The sequence below is a fragment of the Leucopleurus acutus genome, assembly GCF_964270905.1.
Source record: "Leucopleurus acutus genome assembly, chromosome: 9".
Classification (NCBI taxonomy): domain Eukaryota; kingdom Metazoa; phylum Chordata; class Mammalia; order Artiodactyla; family Delphinidae; genus Leucopleurus; species Leucopleurus acutus.
In genome coordinates, this window is record NC_139144.1 from 52,253,700 (window position 1) to 52,271,687 (window position 17,988).

Consider the following 17,988-nt stretch of genomic DNA (forward strand, 5'->3'; position numbering starts at 1 on the left):
TGGTTTACTAAGTTTCAAATGATGTGTTTAGTTGCTTTTTAAATTGCAGCTACACATTAAATCAGATCCACAATAATGCTTAAAAATCAGGCCATTACGGGCTTCCCTGGTGGCGCAGTGGTTGAGAGTCCGCCTGCTGATGCAGGGGACACGGGTTTGTGCCCCGGTCCGGGAAGATCCCACATGCCGTGGAGCGGCTGGGCCCGTGAGCCATGGCCGCTGAGCCTGCGCGTCCGGAGCCTGTGCTCCGCGACGGTAGAGGCCACAAGAGTGAGAGGCCCATGTATCGCCAAAAAAAAAAAAAAAATCAGGCCATTATTTTAAAAATTCTAAACAAGGGGTGACTATAAATTAATAGGACAAAAAATTTTTAAAACAAAATCTACAGGAATACATGTGTCAAATGAACACTATCTCAGCTGTAAATAGCTTTCAATGTAATTACTTTTTTCCCCCATTGTGGTTACAACATGAGATCTACCATTAAAAAAACTTTAAGTGCACAGTATAGTATTGTTAACTAAAGGCAAAATGTTGTATCATAGATCTCTAGAACTTACTCATCTTAAATAACTGAAACTTCAAGGTAACCACTTTAAAGGATATAATGCTCACTTGGATGGAAATGTTTCAACGTACCTTGTAAAAAAGTTGTTTTCTAATTACAGCAAGTTTATATACACATGTACCCCACACACACACACAAATTGATGGTTAACTACAAATTCAAATAAAAGTATTTAAATAGAGATTCTAAAATCAATGCTGGAATTCTAAATAATGTTAAGGAATCATCTTAATTTAATAACTCTAAATAATGTTAAAATTAATGTTAACTTGATTGTCTTTAAAGCATTTATTAATCAACATGTTTCAGTGTATTTAATATTTCCACATTAGGAAAGCAATATGATAAACCTGGATGAGAAGTAAGCTATTATACAATATGAGCATAAACACTGTCCCTTTAAAAAAACTTTTAATCATGTATTCTTTACATTTATCCAGGAATAAGAAAATTCTTTCTAGAAAGCCATTTCTTCTAAAGGCAAAAACTACACACTCGACTTTCTAAACAGGGATCTAAATTTATATACTGTATTCTGATATTTGATATTTGTCAGATAGGACATGGTCTACCACACAAGAAATATTTATCTATAATATGTTTCAACCAAGAGAAAAAAAAATAAGGATATTTTCACATATTACATTATAGGATTCAAGGAATCAATTAACTAACAAAACTTAGTTATGTTTTTTTTTATAAGTGCCTCTTTTATCTCTGAGGCATTTTCTCATTACAGACAAATTTATGAGTTGCAGCATAAATTCAGAACCTATTAGACCCTTTAAGAAATGACAAATATTCTGCAAATATAAGCATTTTCATTAAAGACCATCAGAATATAACTGATTTTTCTGCAAAATTTAAATGAAGCAGTAGACCCTCTTCTGAAATCTAAAGAAAACAAATTATTTTAATTGTGACTCTTTTCAGGCAAAGGAGTTTTACTCAAGTGTATAAAATGAATTTGTAAAAAGAGACAGATTTTGACATCCATTAAAGTATCACCTTGTAAAAGAGGCTTATTATTAATCACTTTTAAGGAAAAAAGGAAAGGCACTATTTCTTAATTATTTTATAAATGTTTCCATATATATGGTTTGCTTTTAAAGATGACTACATAAAAGACTGATTTATTTGCTCTTAAACTTACGTGAAGCTGCAAGATGCTGAAATTTGACTTAACAGGACAAAGTTCCCAGGTCTCATTTTCTAGAAACATTCTCAGTTCATCAAGCCGTGTTCTTAGAAAAAGAAAATGAATACTCCAAAAAATAAGAAAAGTACACTGCACACAAGAATATAACAAAAACTATTATAGAGTTATCATCATGATCATAATCAACTTTGAAAACCCATTCAGACCAACACAGTAAACACTTTTACATACTTGTTAATATCTTATCATCTGTAAGAGAAAACCCACAAATATTTACTAAACTCAGAATATTTTTACTATATTGCAAAAATAATGAATGCATAGGAAATGATATTTTTCTTAAGGGACTAAACTAAAAGCTACTCACCAACTCATGTACTTAAGACATCCTTAGCTATTAGTGCCAAAAAAACCAAGAAATAATTTATAGGGTTTATAAAACCACAAATGCTAATACATGTTTTATGCTAAAAAGCATAGATCTTAATCATTCTTACTAAGCCAAAAGATCAAGTTGATTATCACTATCTAAATATATTTTAGCTCAGGGCCTATCTATCTCCACACAGCATTTACCAATTAAATTAGCAAGTATAGCACTTAAATTAGCAAGTAGTCACATGTCATACTGATTTCTTCTTTCTTTAATGCTATTACTCTTACTGTCTCTCCTGAGTAATCAGTACATTATAGGAGCAATTCCAGAAAAACAAATACTTCCTTCCTGTTAACCCAGAAAACAAAGGGCCAGGGTCTGCCCTATTCTTCCTTCTTCCTGCAACAAGCCTCATTGTTGTTTCCAAAATCAAGCTAAAAACAAAATCTAGATTTTTTCAAATCCACAGGTTCTAAAGTAAAGAGGGAATAAACAGTAAAATCTGTGAAAAGCAGAAATTGCTCCAAATATTAGAGTTAACAGACAAGGACTTTAAGATAACTACTATAAATAAGTTAAATAAAATAGAGAAAAAGATGCACAAAATGGACAGAAATGAAAATTTTAAAGCATTGTAATAATAAAAACAAAAAAGAATCAAACAAATGTTCTATAACCAAAAAAATACAATGCCTCAAATTAAAAACTGATTAAGTCAAACAGCAGAAGACAGGAATAATGAACTCGAAGACAGTGCAACAGAAAATATCCAAACTGAAGCACAAATGGAAAAAGAAAAATGGAAGAAAGAGAAAAGATCGTAAGAGATATGTGAGACACATTCAAAACATCTAGTATGCATGCAACTGTATGGAGAGGAGAGACAGAGAGAGAAAGAGCAAAAGCAATATTTGAAGATGTAGGTAATGACTGAGAATTTGGCAAAAGTGATTGTCTCCATACCTACCACCATGTACAAAAATTAACTAAAATGAATCACAGATCTAATGTAAGAACTAAAACTATAAAGTTTACAACTCTTAGAATTCTACAATAAAAAGATAAACAACCCAATTTTTAAATGGGCAAAGGCTCTGAACAGACATTTTTGCAAAGAAGATATGTAAATGATCAGTAAGCACATAAAAAGATGCTGAACATCATCACTCATCAGGGAAATACAAATCCAAACCATAATGAGGTACCACTTCACAACCACCAGGATAGCTATAATCAAAGAGACAGTAACAGGTACGAGCAAGGATTTGGAGAAATTAGAACTCTTATATAGTGCTGGTGGAAACATAAAATGGTGCAGCCCCTTTGGGAAACTTTGGTAGTTCCTCAAAATATTAAACATAGAATTACCGTATTACCCACCAATTTCACTCTGTATTGGTTTCCTGTGGCAGCTATAACAAATTAACAAAAACTGGGTGACTTGTAACAACAAAAATTATAATCTCACAATTCTGGAGCCCAGAAGTCTGAAATCACAAGGTTGAAATCAAGCTGTCAGCAGGGATACACTCTCTCCAGAAACTCTAGAAGAGAATCTGTTCCTTGCCTCTTCCAATTTACGGTGGTTGCTGCCATTCCTTGGCTAGTGGCCACAGCACTCCAATCTCTGCCTGTCTTCACATAACTTTCTCCTGCATATGTGTATGTCTTTTCCTCTGTGTCTATATCAAGTCCCCTTCTGTCTCCCTTTAACTGTGATTGCATTTAGGGCCCATCCAGATAATCCAAGATAACCTCCTCATCACAAGACCATTAATTTAGTCACATCTACAAAACACTTTTTCCAAATAAAGTAACATTTACAGTTTCCAGCTATTAGGACCTGACTTTTTTGTGGGGGTGGGGAGTGGGGAGGAGGGGAACGGGGAAATGACCTGTCAGACTACCAAACACTCCCAGGTACATACCCAAAGAACTGATAATATATGTCTATGCAAAAACTTATACACAAGGGGGCAGAGTCAAGATGGCAGACTAGGAGGACACGGATTCATGTGTCCGCACAACTAGGGCATCTACCAGGCACCGGTGAGGGACCACAGACACCTAAGGGGATGGGAGGAACCCACAGCGACAGGGTAGGACATGGGGCATGGGGGGGGGAGGGGGAGGGGAAGCAGAGGTGGGACGGGACTGGCACCCCTGAAGAGCAGCTGGAGGAGAGGAAGGGATCTCACACCCGAAGGGGGAAATTGGGGGACCACCAGGAAGACAAAGGAGCAAAAGGGAGCGTGGCCAGGTCTCCCCTGCCCACTTGGGCCCCCAGGAGCCTGCTGAGATCCTGGGCCTGATCCTCTGCCCACCAAGGCCCCCTCCAGCCACATGGGTCCTGAGGGAGTGGGAGGGAGGGAATGGGGAGCAAAAGTAAAGGCCAGACCTCTAGGACTGGCACTCCTGAGGCGAGGGGAGGAGTTCCTACACCAGGCGGGACACACCCATGGTTAGGGGTCCAGCGGGGACTGGGGAGACTCTGGGGGAGATGGGGAGTGGGGGCATGGAGGAATGGAAGGGAACGGGACCAGAGCTTTCCCTGTCCACTTAGGCACTGGGAAGCCTGTTGGGCTCCCGGGTCTAATCCTGTGCCCTTGGAGTCTCCCTCCTGCCATGCAGAGCCCAAGCCCCGCCCCTACACCCACACCCAGGGCCCTACCTCTATACTCTGAGACCCCCTCCAATGTGCTGGGCCTAAACCCCACCCACACACCCTCACCCAGGGCCTTACCTCCAAACTCAGAACTCCACACTGCAGAGGCCCTCCTTTCCACATGCTGCCTCTCCCCTTCCCTGCAGGTCCTAAGCAGAGGCCCTGCCCTACACTCAAACATCAACCCCCCACCTGCCTAGGTCTCACCCCACTGTAAACCCCACCCCTGCCTGAGTTCCACTCCCACAGCCAAGGCTTTTTTTTTTTTTTCCTCTTTTAGATTGGGGTCCTGTTTTACCTTGTTGATTCATTGTTCTTAATTCATTTATATTTTTATTATTCCTAATAAATCTTTTCTTTTTCTAATTTTACTTTATTTTTATACTTTGTTATTGCTCTCTCCATTTGGCTTGTTCCCCCTGCACGGCCTCCCCTCCTTTTTTTCTATTTTCTGTTGTCGTTTTATTTTACATTACTACAGTTGTTTCAATTATATTTTTACTTTTCATAATATATTTTTTATTTTTCTAATTTTATTTTGTTTTTTATTCTTTGATATTGTACTGCTCCTTTTTTTTTTTTTTTTTCTTTTTTTTGCCGCACCATGTGGCTTGCAGGATCTTGGCTCCCAGGCCGGAGGTCAGCCCAAGCTCCTATGGTGGGAGCTCTGAGTCCAAACCACTGGACTAACAGAGAACCTCAGACCCCAGGGAACATTAATCAGAGGGAGGCCTCCTGGAGGTCCTAATCTCAGCACAAAGACCCAGCTCTATCCAACTGCCTGCAAACTCCAGTGCTGGATGTCTCAGGCCAAACAATCAGTAAGACAGGAATACAGCCCCACCCATTAAAAAAAAAAAAAGAAATGACAAAAAAATACGTTACAGACAAAGGAGCAAGGTAAAAACCTACAAGACCAAATAAATGAAAATGAAATAGGCAACCTCCCTGAAAAAGAATTCAGAGTAATGTTAAAGATAATCCAAAGTCTCGGAAACAGAATTGAGAAAATACAAGAAACATTTAACAAGGATCTAGAAGAACTAAGCAAACAAACAGTAATGAACAACACAATAACTTAACTTAAAAATACTCTAGAAGGAATCAATAGCAGAATAACTGAGGGAGATGAACAGATAAGTGAGCTGGAATATAAAATAGTGGAAATAACAAACAGGGAACAGAATAAAGAAAACAGAATGAAAAGAATTGAAGACAGTCTCAGAGACCTCTGGGACAATGTTAAACGCACCAATATTCGAATTATAGGGGGCCCAGAAGAAGAAGACAAAAAGAAAGGGTCTGAGGGGTTCCCTGGTGGCGCAGTGGTTGAGAGTCCACCTGCCGATGCAGGGGACATGGGTTCGTGCCCCGGTCCGGGAAGATCCCACATGCCGCGGAGCGGCTAGGCCCGTGAGCCATGGCCACTGAGCCTGCATGTCCAGAGCCTGTGCTCCGCAACAGGAGAGGCCACAACAGTGAGAGGCCCACATACTACAAAAAAAAAAAAAAGGGGGCAGGAGGTCAGAGAAAATATTTAAAGAGATTATAGTTGAAAACTTCCATATCATGGGAAAGGAAACAGTCAGTCAAGTCCAGGAAGCACAGAGTCCCATAGAGGATACACACAAAGAGAAACACACTGAGACACATTAACTCAAACTATCAAAAATTAAACAAAGAAAAAATATTAAAAGCAGTAAGCGAAAAGCAACAAATAATATACAAGGTTAACAGCTGATCTTTCAGCAGAAACTCTGCAAGCCAGAAGGGAGTGGCAGGACACATTTAAAGTGATGAAACGGAAAAACCTACAAACAAGATTACACAGCAAGGATCTCATTCAAATTTGATGGAGAAATTAAAACCTTTACAGACAAGCAAAAGTTAAGAGAATTCAGCACCACCAAACCAGCTTCACAACAAATGCTAAAGGAACTTCTCTAGGTAGGAAACACAAGAGAAGGAAAAGACCTACAGAAACAAAACAATTAAAAAAATGGTAATAGGAACATATATATCAATAATTACCTTAAATGTAAATTCATTACATACTCCAGGGCTTCCCTGGTGGCGCAGTGGTTAGGAATCTGCCTGCCAATGCACGGGACACAGGTTCAAGCCCTCGTCTGGAAAGATCCCACATGCCGCGAAGCAAATAAGCCCATGTGCCACAACTACTGAGCCTGTGCTCTAGAGCTCGTGAGCCACAACTACTGAGTTCGCGTGCCACAACAACTGAAGCCCGCATGCCTAGAGCCCATGCTCCACAAAAAGAGAAACCACAACAATGAGAAGCCCGTGCACCACAACGAAAACCCAATGCAGCCAAAAATATATAAATAAAATAACTAAATTTATGAAAATAAATAAATAAATAAAATCCTCCAAGCAAAAGATAAAGACTGGTTAAATGGATACAAAAACAAGACCCGTATATATACCGTCTACAAGAAACCCACTTCAGACCTAGGGACACATACTGACTTCAAGTGAGGGGATGGAAAAAGATATTCCTTGCAAACGGAAATCAAAAGAAAGCTGGAGTAGCAATTCTTATATCAGACAAAATAGACTTTAAAACAAAGACTATTACAAGAGACAAAGAAGGACACTACATAATGATCAAGAGATCAATCCAAGAAGAAGATATAACTGTAAATATTTATGCACCCAACATAGGAGCACCTCAGTACATAAGGCAAATGCTAACAGCCATAAAAGGGGAAATCGACAGTAACCTAATCAGAGTAGGGGACTTTAACACCCCACTTTCACCAATGCACAGATCATCCAAAATGAAAATAAATAAGGAAACACAAGCTTTAAGTGACACATTAAACAAGATGGACTTAACTGACATTTATAGGACATTCCATCCAAAAACAACAGAATACACTTTCTCCTCAAGTGCTCATGGAACATTCTCCAGGATAGACCATATCTTGGGTCACAAATCAAGCCTTGGTAAATTTAAGAAAACTGAAATAATATCAAGTATCTTTTCTGACCACTACGCTATGACACTTGATATCAATTACAGGAAAAAATCTGTAAAAAATACAAACACACGGAGGCTAAAAAACATGCTACTAAATAAACAAAGAGATCACTGAAGAAATCAAAGAGGAAATCAAAAATACCTCAAAACAAATGACAATGAAAACAAGACAATGCAAAACCTATGGGATGCGGCAAAAGCAGTTCTAAGAGGGAAGTTTATAGCAATACAAGTCTACCTCAAGAAACAAGAAAAATGTCAAATAAACAACCTAACCTTACAACTAAAGAAATTAGAGAAAGAACAAGGAAAAACCCCCAAGTTAGCAGAAGGAAAGAAATCATAAAGATCAAATCAGAAATAAACGAAAAAGAAATGAAGGAAACAATAGCAAGGATCAATAAAACTAAAAGCTGGTTCTTTGAGAAGGTAAACAAAACTGAAAAACCATAAGCCAGACTCACCAAGAAAAAAAGGGAGAAGACTCAAATCAACCGAATTAGAAAAGAAAAAGGAGAAGTAACACCTGACACTGCAGAAATAAAAATCATGAGAGATTACTACAAGCATCTATATGCCAATAAAATGGACAACCTAGAAGAAATGGACAAATTCTTAGAAAAGCACAACCTTCTGAACCTGAACCAGGAAGAAATACAAAATATAAACAGACCAATCACAAGCACTGAAATTGAGACTGTGATTAAAAATCTTCCAACAAACAAAAGCCCAGTACCAGATGGCTTCACAGGCAAATTCTATCAAGCATTTAGAAAAGAGCTAACACCTATCCTTCTCAAACTCTTCCAAAATAGAGCAGAGGGAGGAACACTCCCAAACTCATTCTACTAGGCCACCATCACTCTGATATGAAAACCAGAAAAAGATGTCACACAAAAAGAAAACTACAGGCCAATATCACTGATGAACATAGATGCAAAAATCCTCAACAAAATACTAGCAAACAGAATCCAACAGCACATTAAAAGGATCATACACCATTGAGGAGGAGAAGATGGCGGAAGAGTAAGACGCGGAGATCACCTTCCTCCCCACAGATACATCAGAAATACATCTACACGTGGAACAACTCCTACAGAACACCTACTGAACGTTGGCAGAAGATCTCACACCTCCCAAAAGTCAAGACACCTCCCACGTACCTGGGTAGGGCAAAAGAAAAAAGAATAAACAGAGACAAAAGAATAGGGACGGGACCTGCACCAGTGGGAGGGAGCTGTTAAGGAGGAAAGGTTTCCACACACTAGGAAGCACCTTCGTGGGCGGAGACTGCAAGTGGCGGCGCGGGGGGGGGAACTTTGGGGCCGCTGAGGAGAGCGCAGCAACAGGGGTGCGGAGGGCAAAGCGGGTAGATTCCCGCACAGAGGCTCGGTGCCGACCGGCACTCACCAATCCGAGAGGCTTGTCTGCTCACCCGCCAGGGTGGGCGGGGCTGCGAGCTCGGGCTCAGGCTTTGGTCAGAGCTCAGGGAGAGGACTGGGGTTGGCACCGTGAACACAGCCTCAAGGGGCTAGTGCGCCACGGCTAGCCGGAAGGGAGTCCGGGAAAAGGTCTGGAGCTGCCGAAGAGGCAAGAGACTTTTTCTTCCCTCTTTGTTTCCTGGTGCGCGAGGGCAGGGGATTAAGAGCACTGCTTAAAGGAGCTCCAGAGACAGGTGCGAGCCGCGGCTAAAAGTGTGGACCCCAGAGACGGGCAGGAGACGCTAAGGCTGCTGCTGCCGCCGCCAAGAAACCTGTGTGCGAGCACAGGTCACTATCCAAACCTCCTTTCCGGACAGCCTGTGCAGCCCGCCACTGCCGGGTTCCCGGGATCCAGGGACAACTTCCCCGGGAGAACGCACGACGAGTCTCAGGCTGGTGCAACATCACGCCGGCGGCTGCCGCCGCAGGGTCGCCCCACACTCCATGCCCATCCCTCCCCCCGGCCTGAGTGAGCCAGAAGCCCTGAATCAACGGCTCCTTTAACCCCGTGCTGTCTGAGCGAAAACCGCCCTCTGGCGTCCTACACTCAGAGGCGGGGCCAAATCCAAAGCTGAGCCCTTGGGAGCTGTGAGACCAAAGAAGAGAAACGGAAATCTCTCCCAGCAGCCTCAGAAGCTGTGGATTAAAGCTCCACAATCAACTAGATGTACCCTGCAACTGTGGAATACATAATAGACAACGAATCATCCCAAATTGAGAAGGTGGACTTTGAAAGCAAGATTTATGATTTTCCCCCTTTTTCCTCTTTTTGTGAGTGTGTATGCTTCTGTGTGAAAATCTGTATAGCTTTGCTTCCACCATTTGTCCTAAGGTTCTATCCGTTTTTTAAATTTTTTTCTTAATAATTATTTTTTAATTAATAACTTTATTATATTTTACTCTATTTTATTTTATCTTCTTTCTTTTTTCCTTCCTTCCCTCCTTTCTTCCTTCCCTCCTCCCACCGTCCCTCCCTCCCTCCTACCTTTCTTTCCTTCTTTTCTTTCTTTCTTCCTTTCTTCCTATTTCTACTAATTCTCTCTCTACTTTTTCTCCCTTTTATTTTGAGCCGTGTGGATGAAAGGCTCTTGGTGCTGCAGCCAGGTGTCAGTGCTGTGCCTCTGAGGTGGGAGAGCCAACTTCAGAACACAGGTCAAGAACAGACCTCCCAGCTCCACATAATATCAAACGGCGAAAATCTCCCAGAGATCTCCATCTCAACACCAGCACCCAGCTTCACTCAACAACCAGCAAGCTACAGTGCTGGACACTCTATGTCAAGCAACAAAACAGGAACACAACCCCACCCATTAGCAGAGAGGCTGTCTAAAATCATAATAAGTCCACAGACACCCCAAAACACACCACCAGACGTGGACCTGCCCACCAGAAAGACAAGATCCAGCCTCATCCACCAGAACACAGGAACTACTCCCCTCCACCAGGAAGCCTACACAACCCATTGAACCAACCTTAGCCACATGGGACAGACACCAAAAACAACGGGAACTACAAACATGCAGCCTGCAAAAAGGAGACCCCAAACACAGTAAGATAAGCAAAATGAGAAGACAGAAAAACACACAGCAGATGAAGGAGCAAGATAAAAACCCACCAGACCTAACAAATGAAGAGGCAATAGGCACTCTACCTGAAAAAGAATTCAGAATAATGATAGTAAAGGTGATCCAAAATTTTGGAAATAGAATAGACAGAATGCAAGAAACATTTAACAAGGACCTAGAAGAACTAAAGATGAAACAAACAATGATGAACAACACAATAAATAAAATAAAAAATACTCTAGATGGGATCAATAGCAGAATAACTGAGGCAGAAGAACGGATAAGTGACCTGGAAGATAAAATAGTGGAAATAACTACTGCAGAGCAGAATAAAGAAAAAAGAATGAAAAGAACTGAGGACAGTCTCAGAGACCTCTGGGACAACATTAAACGCACCAACATTCAAATTATAAGAGTTCCAGAAGAAGAAGAGAAAAAGAAAGGGACTGAGAAAACATTTGAAGGGATTATAGTTGAAAACTTCCCTAATATGGGAAAGGAAATAGTTAATCAAGTCCAGGACGCACACAGAGTCCCATACAGGATAAATCCAAGGAGAAATACGCCAAGACACATATTCATCAAACTGTCAAAAATTAAATACAAAGAAAGCATATTAAAAGCAGCAAGGGAAAAACACACAAATAACACACAAGGGAATCCCCATAAGGTTAACAGCTGATCTTTCAGCAGAAACTCTGCAAGCCAGAAGGGAGTGGCAGAACATATTTAAAGTGATGAAGGAGAAAAACCTGCAACCAAGATTACTCTATCCAGCAAGGATCTCATTCAGATTTGATGGAGAAATTAAAACCTTTACAGACAAGCAAAAGTGAAGAGACTTCAGCACCACCAAACCAGCTTTACAACAAATGCTAAAGGAACTTCTCTAGGCAAGCAACAGAAGAGAAGGAAAAGACCTACAATAACGAACCCAAAACAATTTAGAAAATGGGAATATGAAAGTACATATCGATAATTACCTTAAATGTAAATGGACTAAATGCTCCCACCAAAAGACATAGATTGGCTGACTGGATACAAAAACAAGACCCATATATATGCTGCCGACAAGAGACCCACTTCAGACCTAGAGACACATACAGACTGAAAGGAAGGGGATGGAAAAAGATATTCCATGCGAATGGAAACCAAAAGAAAGCTGGAGTAGCAATTCTCATATCAGACAAAATAGACTTTAAAATAAAGACTATTACAAGTGACAAAGAAGGACACTACATAATGATAAAGGGATGGATCCAAGAAGAAAATATAACAATTGTAAATATTTATCCACCCAACATAGGAGCACCTCAATACATAAGGCAAATACTAACAGCCATAAAAGGGGAAATCGACAGTAACACATTCATAGTTGGGGAATTTAACACCCCACTTTCACCAATGGACAGATCATCCAAAATGAAAATAAATAAGGAAACACAAGGTTTCAATGATACATTAAACAAGATGGACTTAATTGATATTTATAGGACACTCCATCCAAAAACAACAAAATACACATTTTTCTCAAGTGCTCATGGAACATTCGCCAGGATAGATCATATCTTGGGTTACAAATCAAGTCTTGGTAAATTTAAGAAATTTGAAATTGTATCAAGTATCTTTTCCGACCACAACACGACGAGACTAGATACCAATTACAGGAAAAGATCTGTAAAAAATACAAAAAATGGAGGCTAAACAATACACTACTTAATAACGAAGTGATCACTGAAGAAATCAAAGAGGAAATCAAAATATACCTAGAAACAAATGACAATGGAGACACGACGACCCAAAACGTATGGGATGCAGCAAAAGCAGTTCTAAGAGGGAAGCTTATAGCAATACAAGCCCACCTTAAGAAATAGGAAACATCTCGAATAATCAACCTAACCTTGCACCTAAAGCAATTACAGAAAGAAGAACAAAAAAAAGCCCCAAAGTTAGCAGAAGGAAAGAAATCATAAAAATCAGATCAGAAATAAATGAAAAAGAAATGAAGGAAACAATAGCAAAGATCAATAAAACTAAAAGCTGGTTCTTTGAGAAGATAAACAAAATAGATAAACCATTAGCCAGACTCATCTAGAAAAGAAGGGAGAAGACACAAATCAATAGAGTTAGAAATGAAAAAGAAGAAGTAACAACTGACACTGCAGAAATACAAAAGATCATGAGAGATTACTACAGGCAACTCTATGCCGATAAAATGGACAACCTGGAAGAAATGGACAAATTCTTAGAAATGCACAACCTGCCAAGACTGAATCAGGAAGAAATAGAAAATATGAACAGACCAATCACAAGCACTGAAATTGAAACTGTGATTTAAAATCTTCCAACAAACAAAAGCCCAGGACCAGATGGCTTCACAGGCTAATTCTATCAAACATTTAGAGAAGAGCTAACACCTATAATTCTCAAACTCTTCCAAAATACAGCAGAGGGAGGAACACTCCTAAATTCCTTCTACGAGGCCACCATCACCTTGATACCAAAACCAGACAAGGATGTCACAAAGATAGAAAACTACAGACCAATATCACTGATGAACATAGATGCAAAAATCCTCAACAAAATACTAGCAAACAGAATCCAACAGCACATTAAAAGGATCATACACCATGATCAACTGGGGTTTATTCCAGGAATGCAAGGATTCTTCAATATGTGCAAATCAATCAATGTGATAAACCATATTAACAAACTGAATGAGAAAAAACAAATGATCATCTCAATAGATGCAGAGAAAGCTTTCGACAAAATTCAACACACATTTATGATAAAAACCCTGCAGAAAGTAAGCATAGAGGAAACTTTCCTCAACATAATAAAGGCCATATATGACAAACCCACAGCCAACATCATCCTCAATGGTGAAAAACTGAAACCATTTCCATTAAGATCAGGAACAAGACAAGGTTGCCCACTCTCACTGCTCTTATTCAATATAGTTTTGGAAGTTTTAGCCTCAGCAATCAGAGAAGAAAGGAAATAAAAGGAATCCAAATCAGAAAAGAAGAAGTAAAGCTGTGACTGTTTGCAGATGACATGATACTATACATAGAGAATCCTAAAGATGCTACCAGAAAGCTACTAGAGCTGATCAATGAATTTGGTAAAGTAGCAGGATACAAAATTAATGCACAGAAATCTCTGGCATTCCTATACACTAATGATGAAAAATCCGAAAGTGAAATTAAGAAAACACTCCCATTTACCATTGCAACAAAAAGAATAAAATATCTAGGAATAAACCTACGTAAGGAGACAAAAGACCTGTATGCAGAAATTTATAAGACACTGATGAAAGAAATTAAAGATGATACTAATAGATGGAGAGATATACCATGTTCTTGGATTAGAAGAATCAACATTGTGAAAATGACTCTACTACCCAAAGCAATCTGCAGATTCAATGCAATCCCTATCAAACTACCAATGGCATTTTTCACAGAACTAGAACAAAAAATTTCACAGTTTGTATGGAAACACAAAAGACCCCATAGCCAAAGCAATCTTGAGAATGAAAAATGGAGCTGAAGGAATCAGGCTCCCTGACTTCAGACTACACTACAAAGCTACAGTAATCAAGACAGTATGGTACTGGCACAAAAAACAGAAATATAGATCAATGGAAAAGGATAGAAAGCCCAGAGATAAGCCCACGCACATATGGTCACCTTATCTTTGATAAAGGAGGCAGGAATGTACAGTGGAGAAAGGACAGCCTCTTCAATAAGTGGTGCTGGGAAAACTGGACAGGTACATGTAAAAGTATGAGATTAGATCACTCCCTAACACCATACACAAAAATAAGCTCAAAATGGATTAAAGACCTAAATGTAAGGCCAGAAACTATCAAACTCCTAGAGGAAAACATAGGCAGAACACTCTATGACATAAATCACAGCAAGATCCTTTTAGACCCACCTCCTAGGGTTATGGAAATAAAAACAAAAATAAACAAATGGGACCTAATGAAACTTCAAAGCTTTTGCACAGCAAAGGAAACCATAAACAAGACCAAAAGACAACCCTCAGAATGGGAGAAAATATTTGCAAATGAAGCAACTGACAAAGGATTAATTTCCAAAATTTACAAGCAGCTCATGCAGCTCAATAACAAAAAAACAAACAAACCAATCCAAAAATGGGCAGAAGACCTAAATAGACATTTCTCCAAAGAAGATATACAAGACTGCCAACAAACACATGAAAGAATGCTCAACATCATTAATCATTAGAGAAATGCAAATCAAAACTACAATGAGATATCATCTCACACCAGTCAGAATGGCCATCATCAAAAAATCTAGAAACAATAAATGCTGGAGAGGGTGTGGAGAAAAGGGAACCCTCTTGCACTGCTGGTGGGAATGTGAATTGGTTCAGCCACTATGGAGAACAGTATGGAGGTTCCTTAAAAAACTAAAAATAGAACTACCATATGACCCAGCAATCCCACTACTGGGCATATACCCTGAGAAAACCATAATTCAAAAAGAGTCATGTACCAAAATGTTCATTGCAGCTCTATTTACAATAGCCCGGAGATGGAAACAACCTAAGTGCCCATCATCGGATGAATGGATAAAGAAGATGTGGCACATATATACAATGGAATATTACTCAGCCATAAAAAGAAACGAAATTGAGCTATTTGTAATGAGGTGGATTGACCTAGAGTCTGTCATACAGAGTGAAGTAGGTCAGAAATAGAAAAACAAATACCGTATGCTAACACATATATATGGAATTTAAGGAAAAAAAATGTCGTGAAGAACCTAGGGGTAAGACAGGAATAAAGACACAGACCTACTAGAGAATGGACTTGAGGATATGGGGAGGGGGAAGGGTGAGCTGTGACAAAGCGAGAGAGAGGCATGGACATATATACACTACCAAACGTAAGGTAGATAGCTAGTGGGAAGCAGCCACATAGCACAGGGAGATCGGCTCGGTGCTTTGTGACCGCCTGGAGGGGTGGGATAGGGAGGGTGGGAGGGAGGGAGATGCAAGAGGGAAGAGATATGGGAACATATGTATATGTATAACTGATTCACTTTGTTATAAAGCAGAAACTAACACACTATTGTAAAGCAATTATACCACAATAAAGATGTTAAAAAAAATAAAAAATAAAGTAAAAAAAAAAAAAAGATCATACACCATGATCAAGTGGGGTTTATTAGCCCAGGAATGCAAGGATTCTTCAATATATGCAAATCAATGTGATGCACCATATTAACAAACTGAAGGGTAAAAACCATATTATAATCTTGATAGATGCATAAAAAGCTTTCTAAAAATTCAACACCAATTTATGATAAAAACTCTCCAGAACGTAGGAATAGAGAGAACCTACGTCAACATAATAAAGGCCATATATGACAAACCCACAGCCAACATCATCCTCAATGGTGAAAAACTGAAACCATTTTCTCTAAGATCAGGAACAAGACAAGGTTGCACACTCTCACCACTATTATTCAACATAGTTTTGGGAGTTTTAGCCACAGCATTCAGAGACGGAAAAGAAATAAAAGAAATCCAAATCGGAAAAGAAAATGAAAGTTGTCACTGTTTCCCGATGACATGATACTATACATAGAGAATCCTAAAGATGCTACCAGAAAACTACTAGAGCTAGTCAATGAATTTGGTAAAGTAGCAGGATACAAAATTAATGCACAGAAATCTCTGGCATTCCTATACACTAATGATGAAAAATCTGAAAGAGAAATTAAGGAAACACTCCCATTTACCATTGCAACAAAAAGAATAAAATACCTAGGAGAAAATCTACCTAGGGAAACAAAAGACCTGTATGCAGAAAACTATTAGACACTGATGAAAGAAATTAAAGATGATACTAACAGATGCAGAGATATACCATGTTCTTGGATTGGAAGAATGAATATTGTGAAAATGACTATACTATCCGAAGCAGTCTACAGATACAATGCAATCCCTATCAAATTACCAATGGCATTTTTACAGAACAAATAATCTTAAAATTTATATGGAGACAGAAAAGATCCCGAAGTGCCAAAGCAGTCTTGAGGGACAAAACAGAGCTGGAGGAATCAGACTGCCTGACTTCAGACTATACTACAAAGCTACAGTAATCAAGACAACATGGTACTGGCACAAAAACAGAAACACAGATCAATGGAACAAGATAGAAAGCCCAGAGATAAACCGACGCACCTATGGTCAACTAATCTATGACAAAGGAGGCAAGGATATACAACGGAGAAAAGACAGTCTCCTCAATAAGTGGTGCTGGGAAAACTGGACAGGTACACGTAAAAGAATGAAATTAGAACACTCCCTAACACCATACACAAAAATAAACTCAAAATGGATTCGAGACCTAAATGTAAGACTGGACACTATAAAACTCTTAGAGGAAAACATAGGAAGAACACTGGTTGACATAAATCACAGCAAGATCTTTTTTGATCCACCTCCTAGAGTAATGGAAATAAAAACAAAAATAAACAAATGGGACCTAATGAAACCTCAAAGCTTTTGCACAGCAAAGGAAACCATAAACAAGATGAAAAGACAGCCCTCAGAATGGGAGAAAATATTTGCAAATGAAGCAACTGACAAAGGATTAACCTCCAAAATATACATGCAGCTCATGCAGCTCAATATCAAAACAACAAACAACCCAATCCAAAAATGGGCAGAAGACCTAAATAGACATTTCTCCAAAGAAGATATACAGATGGCCAACAAACATATGAAAGGATGCTCAACATCACTAATCATTAGAGAAATGCAAATCAAAACTACAGTGAGGTATCACCTCTCACCAGTCAGAATGGCCATCATCAGAAAATCTAGAAACAATAAATGCTGGAGAGGGTGTGGAGAAAAGGGAACCCTCTTGCACTGTTGGTGGGAATGTAAATTGACACAGCCACTATGGAGGACAGTATGGAGGTTCCTTAAAAAACTAAAAATAGAACTACCATGTGACCCAGCAATCCCACTACTGGCCATATACCGTGAGAAAACCATAATTCAAAAAGTGTCAGGTTCCACAATGTTCACTGCAGCACTATTTACAATAGCCAGGACATGGAAGCAATCTAAGTGTCCATCAACAGATGAATGGGTAAAGAAGATGTGGCACATATATACAATGGAATA

At 39.3% G+C, this 17,988-nt stretch overlaps 1 protein-coding gene across 2 annotated transcripts in view; it reads right to left on the reverse strand.

Annotated features, from left to right (window-relative positions):
* The window catches only part of VPS50 (VPS50 subunit of EARP/GARPII complex), a 140,107-nt gene that overhangs the window by 42,220 nt on the left and 79,899 nt on the right, over positions 1–17,988 (reverse strand). For both annotated transcript variants that reach the window (XR_014326464.1, XM_082846773.1), the window contains exon 17: positions 1,722–1,812. Coding sequence is in view for 1 of the 2 variants with exons in the window: in XM_082846773.1 (XP_082702899.1) it covers positions 1,722–1,812 (91 nt within the window). In the remaining variant the exon portion in view is untranslated. The remainder of the gene's footprint in view (positions 1–1,721; positions 1,813–17,988) is intronic.